At 42.1% G+C, this 21,069-nt stretch overlaps 1 protein-coding gene across 4 annotated transcripts in view; it reads left to right on the top strand.

Annotated features, from left to right (window-relative positions):
• Positions 1–18,753, top strand: part of LOC139535790 (seizure protein 6-like) — a 244,895-nt gene extending 226,142 nt beyond the window's left edge. The window contains exons 12-18 of one of the 4 annotated variants that reach the window (XR_011667195.1): positions 6,586–6,777; positions 9,598–9,792; positions 9,897–9,935; positions 10,910–11,018; positions 11,385–11,484; positions 11,600–16,121; positions 16,507–18,753. Coding sequence is in view for 2 of the 4 variants with exons in the window: in XM_071335592.1 (XP_071191693.1) it covers positions 6,586–6,777; positions 9,598–9,792; positions 9,897–9,935; positions 10,910–11,018; positions 11,385–11,484; positions 16,052–16,120 (704 nt within the window). In the remaining 2 variants the exon portion in view is untranslated. The remainder of the gene's footprint in view (positions 1–6,585; positions 6,778–9,597; positions 9,793–9,896; positions 9,936–10,909; positions 11,019–11,384; positions 11,485–11,599; positions 16,122–16,506) is intronic. The other 3 variants (XR_011667197.1, XM_071335592.1, XM_071335605.1) reach the window with 3 other exon arrangements.
• Positions 18,754–21,069: the final 2,316 nt, after the last annotated feature.

Below are 21,069 nucleotides of genomic sequence, written 5' to 3' on the forward strand. Positions count from 1 at the left end.
GTTTTTCAGTCTCTCTGTCCCAGCTTTGATGCACCTGTACTGAGCTCGCCTTCTGGATGGTGAACAGGCAGTGGCTCAGGTGGTTGTTGTCCTTGATTATCTTTTTGGCCTTCTTGTGTCATCGGCTGCTGTAGGGCAGGTAGTTTACCTACGGTGATGCATTGGGCAGACCGCACCACCCTCTGGAGAGCCCTGCGGTTGCGGGTGGTGCAGTTGCCATACCAGGCGGTGATACAGCCCGACAGGATGCTCTCAATTGTGCATCTGTAAAAGTTTGTGAGAGTTTTACGTGCCAAGCCAAGTTTCTTCAGCCTCCTGAGGGTGAAGAGGCGCTGTTGCGCCTTCTTCACCACACTGTCTGTGTGGGTGGACCATTTCAGTTTGTCCGTGATGTGAATCCCGAGGAACTTGAAGCTTTCCACCTTCTCCACTGCGGTCCTGTCGATGTGGATAGGGGGTGCTCCACGATCCAAGTCCAAGTCCACAATCAGCTCCTTTGTTTTGTTGACGTTGAGTAGAGGTTATTTTCCTGGCCCCACACTCCCAGGGCCCTCACCTCCTCAATGTAGTCTGTCTCTGGTAATCAGGATTATTACCGTTGTGTCGTCTGCAAACTTGATGATTGAGTTGTAGGCATGTGTGGCTACGCACACATGGGTGAACAGGGAGTACAGGAGGGGGCTGAGCACGCACCCTTGTGGGGACCCTGTGTTGAAGGGTGTTGTTTCCTACCTTCAACACCTGGGGGCAGCCCGTCAGGAACTTCAGTTGCACAGGGCGGTGTTCAGACCCAGGGCCCAGAGCTTAATGATGAGCTTGAAGGGTAATATGGTGTTGAATGCTGAGCTATAGTCAACGAACAGCATTCTTAGATAGGTATTCCTCTTGTCCAGATGGGAAAGGGCAGTGTGCAGTACGATGTAGATCTTTTGGGGTGGTAAGCAAATTGAAGTGGGTCTAGGGTGTCAGGTAAGGTAGAGGTGATATGATTCTTGACTAGTCTCTCAGAGCACTTCATGATGACAGAAGTGAGTGCTACTCAGTCATTTAGTTCAGTTTAGTTCAGCTTGTCTGAACATGCTCTGAGGATGCGGCTAGGGATTCCGTCTGGGCAGGCAGCCTTGCAAGGGTTAACATACTTAAATGTCTTACTCACGTACCCCACGGAGAAGGAGAGCCAACAGTCCTTGGTAGCTGGCCGCGTCGGTGGTTGAGAGAATTCCAAGAGTGTGCAAAGCTGTCATCAAGGGTGGCTACTTTGAAGAATCTCAAATAGAAAATATATTTTGAACACTTTTAGGTTTCTACATGATTCCATATGTGTTATTTAATAGTGTTAATGTCTTCAGCATTATTCTACAATGTATAAAATAGTAAAAATAAAGAAAAACCCTTGAATGAGTAGGTGTGTCCAAACTTTTGACTGGTACTGTATGTACAGTAGGAACTAAATTTATTTATTTCAACAAGGCACATCTGTACATAAAAAATATACTATTAACATTTGAAAATAACTTTAACATTCAAAGCAATTAAATTGTAGTGATAAATTTAAAAAACAATACAATTAAAAACCATAAAGTTGCCAGACTTCAATATACTTCAGACTCCAGAAATGAATGTGTATAATTATTTCACCCATTCAATCCCTCATTCACCCCTCTGTTACTTGTTACTTGTCCATGGACCAGCTGACATGTCATTGTCATGTTGTATCAGTTTGCTGTGTTAAAGAAGCCTACCTGCGGTCATTGTATAGAAACGCAGTAATACATGTAAACCCATATTTGCATAAAATAACTCCCTCATTGCCTGGATAATCTCCAGGTTAGATATCAACACTTCCTGCAGATGATAACCTGTGTTTTCAAATCCAGAGGAAAATGCAATGTCAGGATACTCATTTTTAGTACCACTTGGTTTTACAGCCACTGCTACACCAAAGCAATAGTCATGCCAAATTTAACCAGACGTTTTAAGTGAGAACATTATTTAATTAATGGCATTCATAAACCACTAGTGTGAACGTAATTGCTGTCTGAAATCTGTTGCTTCAGGGCTCTACTGAGAAACATACAACTCAAACTGTTTTAACTGCCACCTACAGGTGAGAGAACATGTTGCATACACCTCAACAAGCCTTATGGTAGGGCACTGTGTTTTGTTTGATCATGTCACTTGACCTGGATTTAAACCTTTATTTAAAGCCTTTTCCAGAAATTAGAATTATACCAAAAATGAAAGCAATTGTCTGAGGATGGTGCTGGACCATCTGACATAAAAAGAAAAGAGGAAAGTTTGATGAAAAAGCTGTAGCCCTTTACACTCGTAACTGTATACGGGTTGAAAATGGCAGATTTCAGCACTAATAAATTGGAACACAGTAACTGCTATACATGACATAACTGCTCTCTGGCTCTGCACTTCACAGCGCTGTATGGATTTTGACTGACAGACATTCTGAATTTGAGCACCTCGAGCGACAAGAAGTTGCCTCATCCCTCCTGCTAATTGGGCAACTTTTGCAAATGTTTTGTTGTCTGAGTGGGGGAAATGCTGTAAATTAAGAGGATTCTATGTATTTTGAAAGACGAGACATTGAGGATTATAATAAATACCATCTTGACATAGCCGCGGGAAGTAGGGGTGCTGAGGCTGCTGCTGCACCCCCTTATAAATCACCATTTTAAAAAAGTATTAATATAAAAAATACTGTTACAAGATGACAAATGGCGTATGCTTGGCTGTTCTAAACAGAATGAGCCTATGTTTGTCTATTGTGAAGACAATTAGCTGTTGCACACACACCTGAAGGCACTCATGATTCCTTTCTACGCGCATCAAAATTATGATCTGTTTCACTCAATTGCATTGTTAAGGCCTAACACTGGAATATCATATTTAATAACTTAGCTAGTCATGTTGGCATTAGAACAGGCTTTCAAATTATGCCCACCTGACCTGGACTGCCATTTATACTGGGATGTTTTTGAATTGCGTCGACAACAACAACAGTAATTGTGTGAGGGCGGGGATGCAGGGTTGGGTTCCAAACAAAACAACCATAAGTGTGCTTGCTCTAGTTCCTCAATGGCACAGCTAGGAGAGCACAAAAAAGCAACTTTTACACTGAACAAAAATATAACGCAATTTCAAAGATTTTACTTAGTTCATACCAGGAAATAAGTCAATTGAAATAAATGCATTAGGCCCTAATCTATGGGTTTTACATGACTGGGAATACAGATACATACGCATCTGTTGGTCACAGATAACTTAAAAAAAAGGTAGGGGCGTGGCTCAGAAAACCAGTCAGTATCTGGTGTGACCACTATTTGCCTCAGGCAGGCGACACATCTCCTTTGCATAGAGTTGATGAGGCTGTTGATTGTGGCCTGTGGAATGTTGTCCCACTCCTCTTCAATGGCTGTGTGAAGTTGGATATTGGTGGGAACGTGCATGTCGATCCAGAGCATCCCACACATGCTCAATGGCTGACATGTCTGGTGAGTATGCAGGCCATGGAAGGACTGGAACATTTTCAAATTCCAGGAATCCTTGCAACATGGGGCTGTGCTTTATCATGATGAAACATGAGGTGATGGCGGCAGATGAATGGCACGACAATGGGCCTCAGGATCTCGTTGCGGTATCTCTCTGCATTCAAATTGACATCGATAAAATGCAATTGTGTTCATTGTCCGTAGCTTATGCCTGCCCATACAATAACCCCACCACCACTCTGTTCACAACATTGCCCGGTACAGATGAAACTGCGAAGAGCACAATTCACGGATGCCAGTGGCCATCGAAGGTGAGCATTTTCCAACCTAAGTCGGTTACGAGGCCGAACTGCATTCAGGTCAAGACCCTGGTGAGGACGACGAGCATGCAGATCAGCTTCTCTGAGATGGTTTCTGACAGTTTGTGCAGAAATTCCTCGGTTGTGCAAACCCAGAGTTTCATCAGTTGTCCGGGTGGCTGGTCTCAGACGATCCTGCAGGTCAAGAAGCCGGATGTGGACGTCCTGGGCTGGCATGGTTACACAGGGTTTGCCTGTGAGGCCGGTTGGACATACTGCCAAATTCTAAAAAATGAAGTTGGAAGCAGCTTATGGTTGAGAAATTAACATTCAATTATCTGGCAACAGCTCTGGTGGACATTCCTGCAGTTAGCATGCCAATTGCACTCTCCCTCAAAACTTGAGACATATGTAGCATTGTGTTGCGTGACAAAACTGCACATTTTAGAGTGGCCTTTTATTTTCCCCAACACACCTGTGTAATGGTCATGCTATTTAATCAGCTTATTGATATGCCACACCTGTCGTCAGGTGGATTGATTATCTTGGGAAAGGAGAAATGCTCACTAACAGGGATGTCAACAAATTTGTGCCCAAAAATGTAGAGAAATAAGCTTTTTGTGCATATGGAAAATGTCTGGGACCTTTTATTTCAGCTCATGAAACATGGGACCAACACTTTATATGTCGCTATTGAATGTATCCAGAGTGAATACTGTAGTATTTACTGTAGTATTAAGTAGTATTTACAGTTTAATATGGTATAAATACTGTAGCAAGAAAAAGAGTAGTACACTATATACAAAAGTATGTGGACACCCCTTCAAATGAGTGGATTCGGCTATTTCAACCACACGCGTTGCAGACAGGTGTGTAAAATCAAGTACACAGCCATGCAATCTCCATAGACAAACATTTGCAGTAGAATGGCCAAACTGAAGAGCTTAATGATTTTCAACATGACACCGTCATTGGATGCCACCTTTACAACAAGTCAGTTTGTCTAATTTCTGCCCTAATAGAGCTGCCCCAGTCAACTGTAAGTGCTGTTATTGTGAAGTGTAAACATCTTACAGCAACAACAGCTCAGCTGTGAAGTGGTAGGCCACACAAGCTCACAGAATGAGACCGCAGAGTGCTGAAGCGCGTAGTGCGTAAAAATTGTCCTCAGTTGCAACACTCACTTCCAAACTGCCTCTAGAAGCAACATCAGCACAAGAACTGTTCGTTGGGAGCTTCATGAAATGGGTTTCCATGGCTGAGCAGCCGCACACAAGCCTCAGATCACCATGCGCATTGCCAAGCGTCGGCTGGAGTGGTGTAAAGATCACCGCCATTGGACTCTGGAGCAGTGGAAACACATTCTCTGGAGTGATGAATCACAATTCACCATCTGGCAGTCCGATGTACAAATCTGGGTTTAGCGGATGCCAGGAGAACGCTACCTGCCCCAATGCATAGTGCCAACTGTAAAGTTTGGTGGAGGAGGAATAATGCTCTGGTTCGGGGCTAAGCCCCTTAGTTCCAGTGAAGGGAAAACTTAACGCTACAGCATACACAATGACATTCTAGACAATTCTGTGTTTACAACTTTGTGGCAACAGTTTGGGGAAGGCCCTTTCCTGTTTCGGCATGACAATGGCCCCATGCACAAAGCGAGGTCCATACAGAAATGTTTTTTCAAGATCGGGAAGGCACAACTCCATGGAGCACCTTTGGGATGAATTGGAAGGCCGACTGCAAGCCAGGCCTAATCGCCCGAAACATCAGTGCCCGACCTCACTAATGATCTTGTGGCTGAATGGAAGCAAGTCCACCCAGCAATGTTCCAACATCTAGTGGAAAGCCTTCCCAGAAGAGTGGAGGCTGTTATAGTAGCAAAGGGTGGACCAACTCCATATTTATGCCAATGATTTTGGAATGAAATATTTGACAAGCAAATGCACACATACTTTTGTAGTGTATATACCATAGTATTTACTGTAGTGGTTTTGCTGACTGTAGTATACTGTAGTATCTACTGTAGTTTTTGCGAACTGTTGTATACTGTAGTATTTACTGTAGTGTTTTTGGTGACATTACTGTAGTATTTACTAAAGTGTTTTTATTTTATCCTTGACATAGAAGTGTGGGATGTTCTTCTTCAGGAAACCTACTGTAGAAATAACCTGTAGGCAACACAATATATGGTCTATACTTGGCATATAGCTTTCTCACTCAGGTGGGAAAAAATAGGGATGAGGGGAATGGGCAGGGTATATGGAAATGAAATACTGCAGTATTTACTATATTTAAATAAGTGTAGTGTTTTTGTGGACTGTAGTGATTTTGCAGACATTTCTATAGTATTTACAGTATTTGTTTTTGGGGGGATTTACTATAATATTCTACAGTATACTACAAAATTATTACACATGATCTACAGTGTGAAGTATGGTATTACAAAGTATACTACAGTTTACTACAGAATTCTATAGTAAGTACCCTAGTATTCTATAGTAAACTGTAATAATTTGTTATGTCGGGATGTCCCTTAGGCTTCAATATCCAGCCATGTTCATTTTTAATGACCAAGAAGATAGATGTCTTATATTTAATTAGAAGGCTCTGTGTCATCTACTGGGTTATTGTATGAGACTGGCGCTTTATTGAGGGAACCACTGTTGATCACCTGTGGTGTAACTGATAATGATGATTGTGAATGTATTGTACTGTAGTGGTTATGTATTGGAGTGGTTATCCATTTGCCTGTGTTTTCTGCCTGGTTGTGTCTGTGTAATCAGTGATGACGTGTCCTGACCCGGGGAATGTGGAGCACAGCCGGAGGATGGTGACGGGATCCCGCTTCATGGTGGGATCGACGGTGCAGTATGTGTGCAATAAGGGCTACTCCCTGTCTGGAAGCACACTGCTCACCTGCTACAACAGAGACTCAGCCAACCCCAAGTGGAGCGAGAGGCTGCCCAAGTGTAACCGTAAGTCGGGAAACTATATCTGGTCAAATACACACACATGCACACACAAACACACAGTGTTTTTTATTTTATTCAAGCAGGATAGTCGTCCTCCTCTCTAACAATCAGCACTGTTTTTCTAAAAGTCTGCAGTATTACTTTAGATATCTCAGAGAACTCTGTGCCAGTAAGTGTATTGTTCAATTTGTGCTGTGATTTGTTGAGTCAACTCAACTGACATTACAAAAAATAGATTCCATTGCATGAGCGGCATCAGTTAGCATAATTTGAATTAACATTATGCATTACCATGGTAATCCAGCATCAGTTGATAGAACATTCCACATTACCATGGAAATGATCGCATCACAATACCAGGCAGCCATTGCGAGTCTACCCATGAGTTTACCAGTCAAACTGCCAGGGTTAGAGCTTCCAAGCATGTTCTACTCATTCTATTTCTGTGGTGATAGCGCCTTTTCATAGCTGCATCTATCAGTGTCAAACATCATTACTTTTGCATAGCGCAAAACAAAGCGAGGTATAGCTAACTGCCAAAATGAAGGAAACATCAACATAAAGTGTCTTAATAGGGCGTTTAGATTTATTTGATCATTTACAACACAATACAAGCACACGTGGATTATGCATTTAAAATCATTAAGAATTACAAAAAAAGTTAGAAAATGGCCATTGTGGTCCTCTTAAATAAATGTCTCAAAGAATTTACAAGCATAACATAGTAAGCCTAGGCTAGACAGTAGACCTAACCTACTATCACGTTTAATGTAAGACCCAGATGCAGACTGTGTCAAAGTAACAATGTTTATTACAACAACAGGGGTAAAGGTACAGGACTGCAGGCAGGCTCAGAGTCAGGTCAGGCAGAGGTCGGTAATCCAGAGTAGTGGGGCAAAGGTACAGGACGGCAGGCAGGCTCAGGGTCAGGTCAGGCAGAGGTCAGTAATCCAGAGTAGTGGGGCAAAGGTACAGGACGGCAGGCAGGCTCAGGGTCAGGTCAGGCAGAGGTCGGTAATCCAGAGTAGTGGGGTAAAGGTACAGGATGGCAGGCTCAGGGTCAGTGTCAGGTCAGGCAGAGGTCGGTAATCCAGAGTAGTGGGGTAAAGGTACAGGACGGCAGGCAGGCTCAGGGTCAGGACAGGTAGAAGGGTCAAAGCCGGGAAAAACTACAAACAGGAACTTAGACAAGACAGGAGCAAGGGGAAAACCGCTGATAGGTTCTACGAACAAAAACAAATTGCCAACAAACAAACAGAGAACACAGATATAAATACACAGGGGATAATGGGGAAGATGGGCGACACATGGAGGGGGGTGGAGACAAGCACAAAGACAGGTGAAACAGATCAGGGCGTGACACCTACTAGGCATACTTAGGTTACAGATATAATAATAATGAATAAATGTTTGAACTTGTATAGTGCATTTCAAAAAAGCTCAAAGCGCATAAAAAGAAAAACAACAAGCATAACATTTAAATTATGGAGATTGAAAGTCTCTGTTGGCGTTGGGCCACCTCTAGCCTCGAGACCTGCTTCAATGTGCCTTTGGAATAGATTCTACAAGTGTCTGGAACTCTATTGGAGGGATGTGACACCATTCTTCCGTGGGAAATTCCATGATTTGGTGTGGTGGAAAACACTGTCTCAGGCGCCACTCCAGAATCTCCCATAAGTGTTCAACTGGGTTGAGCTCTGGTGACTCTCACACACACACACCCTTTAAACCCCCTATGCTCCTTTGAGACCCCCACTTTTATAGTCACTGAGATCTCTTCTTATAGCCATGGTAGCCAAAATAATGGCTAACTGGGCATTTTTATACATGACCCTAAGAATGATGGGATGTTAACTGCTAAACCTCTAAAAGTCTAAGCCGTTAAACTAACATATGGAATTATTTTAAGATGGTCATACCATGGTTCATTTAGCTATTTGATTTTGAATTTTGGACTCCTTTAGGTATCAAAAAAAATACAGAACAAATATTTGATAACATATTGAATTTGGCCTTTACTACTATATAGCACATAGAAACACATTGAATAACCCATTTATAAATGGCAAACAAGATAGTCAAAAAATAAATCATAAGGAATAAGGTTTTGAAGTGTTTGTCCTATATCTAGGAGATATAAGAAAGCTCATGAAATATATATATATATATATAATTTACACATATTTAACCCCTTAAATTAGTTTTCACAAAACTACCTCCATATACATTGATTTGTATGGGTTACCTTCAGACAAGTCCTGTGACACGTGTGGTGGGTCGTAGAGCAAAACGGGGAACATCATCGTGTTCATGAGTCTCATCTTTCCATAGAGTGGTCATATTAGTTAGTAGGCAAAACATATGTTTTTGTGAGAAGAGCGATTTTCAGGATGTCTCCTGGTGTGACAAACACCGCTCTAGCGCTGCCACTTTCCACTGCAGATGCGGAAGGGTGGATTGAGACGCAGCCCAGGCAAAAAAACAGATCTCTAGTTTAAAATGACAGATTTCTATGGGGATTTTTGTATTATGTTAATTAGATTGACACATGGGTGCGTCAATATACTCTTAGGGATTAATTAACTCAGAAACCACACCTGTGTGGTAGCACCTGCTTTCAACATACTATATATCCCTCATTTACTGAGGTGTTTCCTTTAATTTGGCAGACCTGTAGCTGCCTTGTGTAAGTAAGTGGTGTCAGGCTTTACTGTACTGATGTTAGAAATTATACATGTAATAAGGGTACTCTGCTGTCTAAGAAATATAGAGACAACCATAGTGACAGCCATGATGTGTGTCTGTCTGTGTGTGTCCTGGCAGCTGAGAAGTACGAGCCCTGCAGGAACCCTGGTGCCCCCTCCACCAGCGTGCAGAGTTTAGAGAAAGCCTTCTACCAGGCAGGGGAGACACTGAGCTTCTCCTGCCGTACCGGCTATGAGCTGCAGGGGGAGCCCACCATCCGCTGTGTCCCTGGACACCCGTCACAGTGGAGCGGCATACCACCCGCCTGTAGAGGTACACTGTCTGCACACATGTATCAACTTCTAATAACTTATGATGCCCAGTTCCATGATGTGTAAAATGATCTGGGTACTCAAATTGCTTTTCTTTTTATCCAGCATCCTCTTTGCAGTATTTGAATGAGCGAAAGTTGGATGGTAAGTACAGTATATCAGCTAGTTGTAACCACAGTGTGAAGTATTATGATGCCATAGAGGAGATATGCACTACATTAACAAAAGTATGTGGACACCTGCTCGTCGAACTTTTCATTCCAAAATCATTGGCATTCATATGGAGTTGCCCCCCCCCCCTCCCCCTTTGCCGCTATAACAGCCTCCACTCTTCTGGGAAGGCTTTTCACTAGAGGTTGGAACATTACTGCGGGGACTTGCTTCCATTCAGCCACAAGAGCATTAGTGAGGTCGGACACCGATGTTAGGCGATTAAGCCTGGCTCGCAGTCGGCATTCCAATTCATCCCGAAGGTGATCGATGGGGTTGAGGTCAGGGCTCTGTGTTTCTCATCACTCCAGAGAACGCATTTCCACTGCTCCAGAGTCCAATGGTGGCAAGCTTTACACCACTCCAGACGATGCTTGGCATTGCGCATGGTGATCTTAGGCTTGTGTGCGGCTGCTCAGCCATGGAAGCCCATTTTATGATGCTCCCAATGAACAGTTCTTGTGCTGACGTTGCTTCTAGAGGCAGTTTGGAACTCGGTAGTGAGTGTTGCAACCGAGGACATGCGATTTTTATGCGCTACGTACTTCAGCACTCAGCAGTCCCGTTTTGTGAGCTTGTGTGGCCTACCACTTTGTGGCTGAGCCGTTGTTGCTCCTAGACATTTCCACTTCACAAGAACAGCACTTGCAGTTGACCAGGGCAGCTCTAGCAGGCCAGATATTTGACAAACTGACTTGTTGGAATGGAGGCATCCTATGACGGTGCCATGTTGAAAGTCGCTGAACTCATCAGTATGGCCATTCTACTGCTGTGCTCGATGTTATATGCCTGTCAGCAATGGGTGTGGCTGAAATAGCCGTATCCACATACTTTTGTATATATAGTATACTTATGCTGTACTTGTTTCAGGTAATTTCTAGTTATGCATGTTTCATGTTTATTTTCAGTTGCTAGTCCTGAGTACGGTATGGAGGGAACCAACATTGCCATTGCCGTTCTGATTCCTGCTGCGGTTGTATTGGTAGTCATCCTGGGGATTTACCTCTACTTTGCAAAGTGAGTATGAGAATGAGAGATTGGGAAGTAACTACATAACACTCATCAATTGCTAATTCAGTTATATGCTTCAGAGCAGTTGAGACTCTGTTCAAGTGTGTGTAACGGATGTGAAATGGCTAGCTAGTTAGCGGGTACGCGCTAATAGCGTTTCAATCAGTTACGTCACTTGCTCTGAAACCTAGAAGTAGTGTTGCCCCTTGCTCTGCAAGGGCCACGGCTTTTGTGGAGCGATGGGTAACGACGCTTCGTGGGTGTCAGTTGTTGATGTGTGCAGAGGGTCCCTGGTTCGTGCCCGTGTCGGGGCGAGGGGACGGTACTAAAGTTATACTGTTACATGTGCTTGTGTGTCTCTGTCCCTCTTAGACTTCAGGGGAAGACCATCAGAATGCCAACATCATCCCTGCCGCCGTATGACAACATGACAGAGGAGTCAGCCTTCAACAACCCAATCTATGATACAGGAGTAAGTACGGATGTCATGCACATGAATCTCCGAGACGTGGACTCCAAGAATACCATTGTCCAGTCCTGATCCATCTCATTGCCACCTGCCTGACTGTCATCTCATATCTTACCAGCAGAGGGCACCATCTCCCACCCCAGCTACCAGAGCTCTGAGCTGAGCCTCTCAATTTGTGGTCTTGTGATGAATGCAGACAAGGACTATTGCCAACCAATTCTGGCTCTAGAGGTCTATTACTTAGCTTTGAAGTTTGGAAGCTCTACAGTCTACTTAGCTTTAAATTTTTAAAGCACTACAGTCTACTTAGCTTTAAAGCTCAATGTGTTTTTGTATGAGTATCACATCTATTTTCAGTAGATAAATAGGACCGCACAAGCACTCCATCAGTGGATAGGGGACATGTAGTGCACAGATGTGTTTACATTTGAAATTTGAGCATGACAACTACGTTCCTGGAGAGATGATGAATGTAGTATTGTATGAAGGAGGTGAAAAATATATTTTTGTAATACTTAATATCAGTGTCAGCTTCAAAGACACTTTAAAGCTCATCCATCATTGTGTCATTATCATGTCATTCACATGTGATTGAGTTGTGCAGTCATTGAGTCTCATCCATTAATTACTGAACAAAAATATAAACGCAACATGCAACAATTTCAAAGACTTTACTTAGTTACAGTTCATATAAGGAAATCAGTCAATTTAAATAAATTCATTAAGCCCTAAATTATTGGTTTCCCATGACTGGGAATAGAGATATGCATCTGTTGGTCACAGATACCTTTTAAAAATAAAGTAGACGCGTGGATCAGAAAACCAGTCAGTATCTGCTGTGACCACCATTTGCCTCATGCAGCGCGACACATCTCATTCTCATAGAGCTGACCAGGCTGTTGATTATGGCCTGTGGAATGTTGTCCCACCCCTTTTCAATGGCTGTGCGAAGCTGCTGGATATTGCCGGGAACTGAAACATGCTGTTGTACATGTTGATCCAGAGCATCCCAAACATGCTAAATGGGTGACATGTCTGTTATGCAGGCCATTGAAGAACTGGGAGATTTTCAGCTTCCAGGAATTGTGTACAGATCCTTGCGACATGGGGCCATGCATTTTCATGCTAAAACATGAGGTGATGGCGGTGGATGAATGGCACGACAATGGGCCTCAGGATCTAGTCACGGTATTTCTGTGCATTCAAATTGCCATTAATAAAATGCAATTGTGCTCGTTGTCTGTAGCTTATGCCTGCCCATACCATAACCCCACCGCCCCCATGGGGCACTCTGTTCACAAAGTTGACATCAGAAAACCACTCGCCCACTTAACGCCATCTGTCCGGTACAGTTGAAACCGGGATTCACCCGTTCACATTTTAGAGAAATCTGCTTTTTGTGCATATGGAACATTTCTGGGATCTTATTTCAGCTCATGAAACATGGGACCAACACTTTACATGTTGCATTTATATTTTTGTTCAGTGTAGTTTGAATTGCTTTTGAAATGTATACACATATGGACCCTTTTATGAATTATGGTTATTAAATCACATGGGCTATAACAAAAAGATCTGTGCAATAGAGAGTATTTATATTTACACTTAGTATTTACATTAGTTTTATGTGCTGCACTTTAGAACATTATCAGAGCACTTAGATTTGACATTGAGTCTCAATTATTGTATTTGGTTTACACATTCCTTTGTCCATGAGTCCTTCATATCTGCATCATTTAGTGTACAAATATGTGTTTTATTTAATGTGAGTGTTGGATTTGTTGTGAAATGTCAAAGGCACAATGTACGATAAACATGATTCCACCGTGTACAGTACCAGTCAAAAGTTTGGACACACCTACTCATTCAAGGGTTTTTCTTTATTTTTTTTACTATTTTCTACATTGTAGAAAAATAGTGAAGACATCAAAACTATGAAATAACACATATGGAATCATGTAACCAAAAAAAGTGTTAAACAAATCAAGATATGTTTTATTTGAGATTCTTCAAAGTAGCCACCCTTTGCCATGATGAAAGACTTGCACACTTGACATTCTCTCAACCAGCTTCACCTGGAATGCTTTTCCAACAGTCTTGAAGGAGTTCCCACATATGCTGAGCACTTGTTGGGTGCATTTCCTTCACTCTGCGGTCCAACTCATCCCAATTGGGTTGAGGTCAAGTGATCGTGGAGTCCAGGTCATCTGATGCAGCACTCCATCACTCTGCTTCTTGGTCAAATAGCCCTTACACAACCTGGAGGTGTGTTGGGTCATTGGACTGTGGAAAAACAAATTATAGTCCCACTAAGTGCAAACCAGATGGGAATGCGTATCGCTGCAGAATGCTGTGGTAGCCACGCTGGTTAAGTGCTGAGGAAAACACAGTGCCACCGACGTGGCCCGCTACCAAGGACTGTGGGCTCTCCTTCTCTGTGGCCGACGTGAGTAAGACATTTAAGCATATTAATCCTCGCAAGGTTGCCGGCCCAGACCGCATCCCTAGCCGCGTCCTCTGAGCATGTGCAGACCAGCTGGCTGGTGTGTTTACGGACATATTCAATCTCTGCCTATCCCAGTCTACTGTCCCCAAATGCTTCAATATGCCCACCATTGTTCCTGTACAAGAAAGCAAAGGTAACTGAACACATTTGTTTTTTCATGTATTTCACCTTTATTTAACCAGGTAGGCTAGTTGAGAACAAGTTCTCATTTACAACTGCGACCTGGCCAAGATAAAGCAAAGTGACACAAACAGAGTTACACATGGAATAAACAAGCGTACAGTCAATAACACAATAGAAAAAAAGAAAGTCTATATACAGTGTGTGCAAATGGCATGAGGAGGTAAGGCAATAAATAGGCCATAGTAGCGAAGTAATTACAATTTAGCAAATTAACACTGGAGTGAGACGTACAGATGATGTGCAAGTAGAAATACTGGTGTGCAAAAGAGCATAAAAGTAAATAAAAACAATATGGGGATGAGGTAGGTAGATTGTATGGGCTATTTACAGATGGGCTATGTACAGCTGCAGCGATTGGTTAGCTGATGTTTAAAGTTAGTGAGGGAAATATAAGTCTCCAACTAAATGACTATCGCTCCGTAGCACTCACTTCTGTCATCATGAAGTGCTTTGAGAGACTATTCAAGGATCATATCACCTCTACCTTACCTGTCACCCTAGACCCACTTCAATTTGCTTACCGCCCCAGTAGATCCACAGACCGATGCAATCGCCATCGCACTGCCCTATCCCATCTGGACAAGAATACCTATGTAAGAATGCTGTTCATTGACTACAGCCTTGCCTTCAACACCATAGTACCCTCCAAGCTCATCATCAAGCTCGGGACCCTGGGTCTGAACCCCGCCCTGTACAACTGGGTCCTGGAGTTCCTGATGGGCCGCCCCCAGGTGGTGAAGGTAGGAAACACCTCCACTTCACTGATCCTCAACACTGGGGCCCCACAAGGGTGCGTGCTCAGCCCCCTCCTGTACTCCCTGTTCACCCATGACTGCGTGGCCATGCTCACCTCCGACTCAATCATCAAGTGTGCTAATGTCCATTGCCAATGTTCATTGTGTCTAATGTCCATTGCTTGTATTTCTTGGCCCAAGCAAGTCTCTTCTTCTTTTTGGTGTCCTTTAGTAGCGGTTTCTTTACAGCAATTCAACCATGAAGTCCTGATTCACGTAGTCTCTTCTGAACAGTTTATGTTGAGAAGAGACTGCAGAGGTAACTCTGGGTCTACCTTTCCTGTGGCGGTCCTCAGGAGAACCAGTTTCATCATAGTGCTTGATTGTTTTTGCGACTGCATTTGAAGAAACTTTCAAAGTTCTATTGAATGACCTTTATGTCTTAAAGTAAAGTAATGATGGACTGTCGTTTCTCTTTGCTTATTTGAGCTGTTCTTGCAATAATATGAACTTAGTATTTTACCAAATAGGGCTATCTTCTGTATACCACCCCTACCTTGTCACAACACAACTGACTGGCTCAAACGCATTAATTGACTTTTAACAAGGCACACCTGTTAATTGAAATGCATTCCAGGTGACTACCTCATGAAGCTGGTTAAGAGAATGCCAAGAGTGTGCAAAGCTGTCATTAAGGCAAAGGGTGGCTACTTTGAAGAATCTCAAATATAAAATATATTTTGATTTGTTTCACACTTTTTTGGTTACTATATGATTCCATGTGTTATTTCATAGTTATGATGTCTTCACTGTTATTCTATAATGTAGAAAATAGTAAAAATAAAGAAAAACCCTTGAATGAGTAGGTGTGTCCACACTTTTGACTGGTACCGTATGTCAATGTGTTTTGTTAAACTATTCATCAACTCTGTTACAAATGTAACACTCATGCTCTAAAAAACCATCTCCCTTGATTCAAAATATTGTGTTGCAGGAATGTCCTATTAGTTAAGCAGGTATTCAGACGGCTGTGTGACGTGAGCGGATGCTGTGCTTCTCTCATTCGTTACTTCCATAATCTGGTCTCCGTTTTGACTGGGCCATAATCTCCTCATTCTCCTCGTTTTTCACCTCTTCCTCCCATCAGCCCGGCAGGTGTTCTGTGATTATTAATTGTCTGTCTGTCCCTCCTTGGCTGCCTGCAAAAGAACAATGAGGTGAGGCCTTCTTCTGATGACGACTGTCCATCTTAAAGAGCACACCTCATATCCACCTCACCCACTGTATCACCTGTCACTGCACCACTGTACCAAACTGGTGTCAACACTTCAGTCAGCACTTTGTGGGGTTAATGGGTTCCTCACACTGAGCTCCCTGACCCTCACTAACTTCATCACTCTCTCTTTTTCTCTTTCTCTCTCTCTCAAATAGTTACTATTAACTTCATATTGGGAAAGAAAATACCTTTACATAACATCTCACAGTTGATAATGAAAGTAAAGTATGCGGTGGCAGTGGCTGATGAACTGAAGTATTATGACCCAGAGTAAACCGTTTGGCCAGTAAGAACCTTTGATGAGTGTGTTTGTCTGGTCTTTACAGGAAAAAAGAGATTATGAGGTAACCATTTAGAGACCTTACAGCGAGAGGAATTCAACCGTTGCTCTTGGGGACCTCTCAACTTTTCTGCGATGACTTCAGCTCCTATTCCTCACTCTTCTTCCTCTTCATTCCCTCCTTTTTGTGGGCTTTTGTAAATATCCGTCTTTCCAGAGGACTTCTACCAGAGCTGCAAAGGTGGTGGTTCAACATGGTGTTATTTTTGTAGAGCTTCAACACAGATGGCCTTTCTTTAGAGTTTGTACATTGTATATTTCATAAGCCCAGGACTGGTTACATTATGGGGGGATAGGGATACATTAAGTTTAATTTGTTTTAAAGTTTTACATGAGAAATCTGAAGAATGAATGCACCGATAATGAGTTGGCAAAGATTTTGAAATATACACTATACATGAAAAATACATTATGACCCACAGTTGACTGAACATTTTCCAAATTTCACATTTACCTTAAGTGAATATTTTTATTTTCAATTTTGCTACTATAATTCCACCAACCATGTCTATAGCTATATGTTTTTTTATCACTTTGTAAATAAACTGCCTGTCTAATATGAGGTTTCTGAGACTTGACGAACCAAATTAGTGTTTTGTTCAAGTTTGACTCACAGTTTTGTTGAGAGACATGTCCTGTGCTAAAACAACTATAAAATACATCAGAGAAATGTATAGACCACAGTGTTAAGCTGCCCTTCATGGCCGATATAGAGTAGGTAAATACTACACTATCTCCTTGGTTAAACTAATGTCAAATCCCAACAGCTTTCTCTTGAGAGTATGCATCAATTTAATGAAAAGGAGGCCATCTAAAATCCCATCTTCTACAAAGTGCTGTTCTGTAAAGTACACAAACGTCATGTACATAAGAATGCTCATGGGCCACTTTCTACCACCACTTGTCTAATGCTCTCATTCGTTTCTGTCTCTCCACACAAGAAATTGACTGCTTAAAGTATTGAACTGCATCCACAACATTTGTTGACGTCAAAGAGCATGTCAGATATTCAAACTATGTGTAATTTTCTTCTCTTTGTAAAATAAACAATCCATCCAGTCCAATCTGAGTTTGCAAGTCACAACAGGTTTTATTTTTACTGTTTATCTTAATTGTTGTCTCTATAAATGTTAAATTGACTCACTTTGGTATCATTATGTGTCTTTTTGTTATAAACTTTGAATATATAGTGCCAACTGATGATTGCCCAGCAATAGTACATTCAGAGTAAGTTGTAAGGCAGGTGTATATTTTATTACTCAAAATCGGAATAAAAAGAACTGCATTAACTGTGAAAAATTCCCCCGAGAGTTAGACTCTGTGTAAAAAAGGATTGCAAGAAATTGACCACCTTTATCTGACAGAACTGTCATATCCTGCTGAAATGTGCATTGATTATCCAAAACCATTGTGAAATGCACCTTAAAATTTGTAAATCATAAAATTTCCACATGAAAAAATATTACAGTTTACTATAGAATACTACATTACTTACTATAGAATTCTGTAGTAAACTGGAGTATACTGTAGAATTCTATACTACACACTGTAGTATCCCTCGTGTAGTACTTACTATAGAATGTTGTAGTATACTGTAGAATATTGTAAATACTACAGCATTATTCGCAAAAAAAGCACTCTAGGAAATACTACAGTAATGTCCACAAAAACACTACAGTCTGCAAAATCACCACACTTATTTAAATATAGTAAATTCTACAGTATTTAATTTCCATATTACCTGCCCATTCGCCTCCCCCTATCCCAATTTGTGCCACTGATAAGTGAGAAATGTACATAACAAGTATAGACCATATATTGTGTTCCCTACATATTATAGAAAAGAGCAGAGGATCTGAACTATCTGTTAAGACCCCAGTCCTACCTACCTACCTACCTACAGGTTGTGGAAAATTTGCTATTTTAATATATATCCAGCAGATTCACTCAAGGAGAAAGTTTCAGCTTCTAAGTGAAAGATAATGAAACAAATACACAAGAATAAATACTACACTATAATAAATACTACAGTATACTGTAAATACTACAGTATATTACAGTAAATACTACAGTATTCACTATAGATTTGAGTCCGCAAAAACACTACAGTGAATACTATAGTATTTACACCATAGTATACTATAGCAATTTTTTCATGTGTTTTCTTTGGGGGCGGAAAAGAGAAGATTAAATTAAATGCAACATTAAATAAAGTTTGCAAGATATCTATTTACCTATGTGTTTGTCTTTCATTTCTTGTGAATTAGCTGTGATTGACAACATGAACTGAAATACTAAATCAATTTCATAACAAAGTTATCCACAGTTTTTCACTCTGACACAGCCATTTCTAAACAGGAATAAATAAAGCAGATTCTTGTGGGTGCCACAAGTTTGCCTTTGAGGGTGTTTCCGTTTTAAATGTTATCATAGTTTCCAGTTTTTACAATTATATTTATGCACTCAAACACATTCCATTCTAGACATTACAATGAGCCCATTCTCCTATAGCTCCTCCCACCAGTCCCCACTGATTGATGAATACCAATTGTTTGCAGCCTCAGTGCTCATGCACAGCATTTACATTTACATTTAAGTCATTTGGCTATTTGCGTTTCAAAACTCCCGTAATTAACCATATATGGTCAAAATCGTACCTTTAAATCTGCAATATATACCTTTTTGGGTAACCCTACCAAATTATCTTATAAATGTGTTATATATCTGTCATTCTCATTGAAAGCAAGTCTAAGAAGCGGTATATCTATTCTATGTGCTATTTCTATGCTTCCCGTTCTTAAGTTTCATTTTTGTGTCTTTTACTTTAGGTTTTGTACACCAGCTTCAAACAGCTGAAAAAAAAATGGGGGGGGGGGGGGGGGGGTTATGGAAAATATATTTCCCAGCGGTTTACAATGATTCTCTACACCCCTCAAACTCAACGCTGGACCCCAAAGCCAGTTCCACTGCATTTTTTCATTGATCGCCTGTAATTAGGGATTTAGACCTGGGACACCAGGTGTGTGCAATTAATTATCAGGTAGAACAGAAAACCAGCAGGCTCCGGACCTCATAGGGTAAGAGTTGAGTACCCCTGCTCTACACTATACTTGCTAGTTTTGTCACGTAAACTTCTTCTTCTTCTTCGGCGGTTGGCATCCAACGTTATGGTCCATTACCGCCACCTACTGTACTGGAGTGTGGGCCAGAAACCGGGAGAAATGAAATCCTACCTGCCAGCCCCTTTGCTCTTAAAAAAGATAACAAAATATTTGAGACTATATCTAATGACGTTCTACTCAATATACTCTTTAAACTAATTTCCTGTATCCCCTTCTCCCTCATACTAGATCTCAGCCTCTCTCTTTCCCTCTGATACTGCCCACACCGTAGCAATACATACTCCACGGTCTCTGTTTCCTGGCAATAATCACACTTTCCTGTTGGATGCTTTCCTATCACATTTAAGGACTTATTCAACCGGCTGTGTCCCACCCTTAATCTTCTAAAAATAGCCTCCTCTCTTCTGTCCCTTCCTGACGTCCTCCCCTCCCTGACTTTCCTCTGTACTGGAAATAAATGCCCGCCCTTAGTATCTCTATTCCACTGCTCCTGCCATCTCTGCACCATCACTGTCCATATCAGGCTTTTTGCCTTTGTCTTGCTCATTGAAACTACAACATCAACATCAACATCCCCAACTGCCTCATTCCCCTCCAACCCCACATGGGCTGGGACCCAAGTAAATCTTATCTGTATACCCATCTGTCTAATCCTGCCATGGGTTTGTAGCACCTCATAAAGCAGGTCTTGTCTGCTACGTGACCTAAAGGACTGGAGACTCATTAACACTGCACATGCATCACAGCAAATAACTACTCTGGCTGGCTTGACTTCCTCCACCCACTGCAAGGCCAACAGTATGGCCATCAGCTCCACCGTATATATGTAACGGATGTGAAATGGCTAGCTAGTTAGCGGGTACGCGCTAGTAGCATTTCAATCAGTTACGTCACTTGCTCTGAGACTTTAAGTAGGGTTTCCCCTTGCTGTGCAAGGGCCGTGGCCTTTGTGGAGCGATGGGTAACGATGCTTCGTGGGCGACCGTTGTTGATGTGTGCAGAGGGTCCCTGGTTCGCGCCCGTGTCGGGGCGAGGGGACGGTTTAAAGTTATACTGTTACATTGATGCTGTTGACCCGGATCACTGGTTGCTGCGGAAAAGGAGGAGGTTGAAAGGGGGGTGAGTGTAACGGATGTGAAATGGCTAGCTAGTTAGCGGGTACGCGCTAGTAGCATTTCAATCAGTTACGTCACTTGCTCTGAGACTTTAAGTAGGGTTTCCCCTTGCTGTGCAAGGGCCGTGGCTTTTGTGGAGCGATGGGTAACGATGCTTCGTGGGTGACTGTTGTCGATGTGTGCAGAGGGTCCCTGGTTCGCGCCCGTGTCGGGGCGAGGGGACGGTTTAAAGTTATACTGTTACATATACAGCCAGATTATCTGTAATAAGTTTCCTGATTTACACCCCACATTTCTGCACTACAAATGCTG

This window comes from Salvelinus alpinus, chromosome 1, assembly GCF_045679555.1.
Source record: "Salvelinus alpinus chromosome 1, SLU_Salpinus.1, whole genome shotgun sequence".
Classification (NCBI taxonomy): domain Eukaryota; kingdom Metazoa; phylum Chordata; class Actinopteri; order Salmoniformes; family Salmonidae; genus Salvelinus; species Salvelinus alpinus.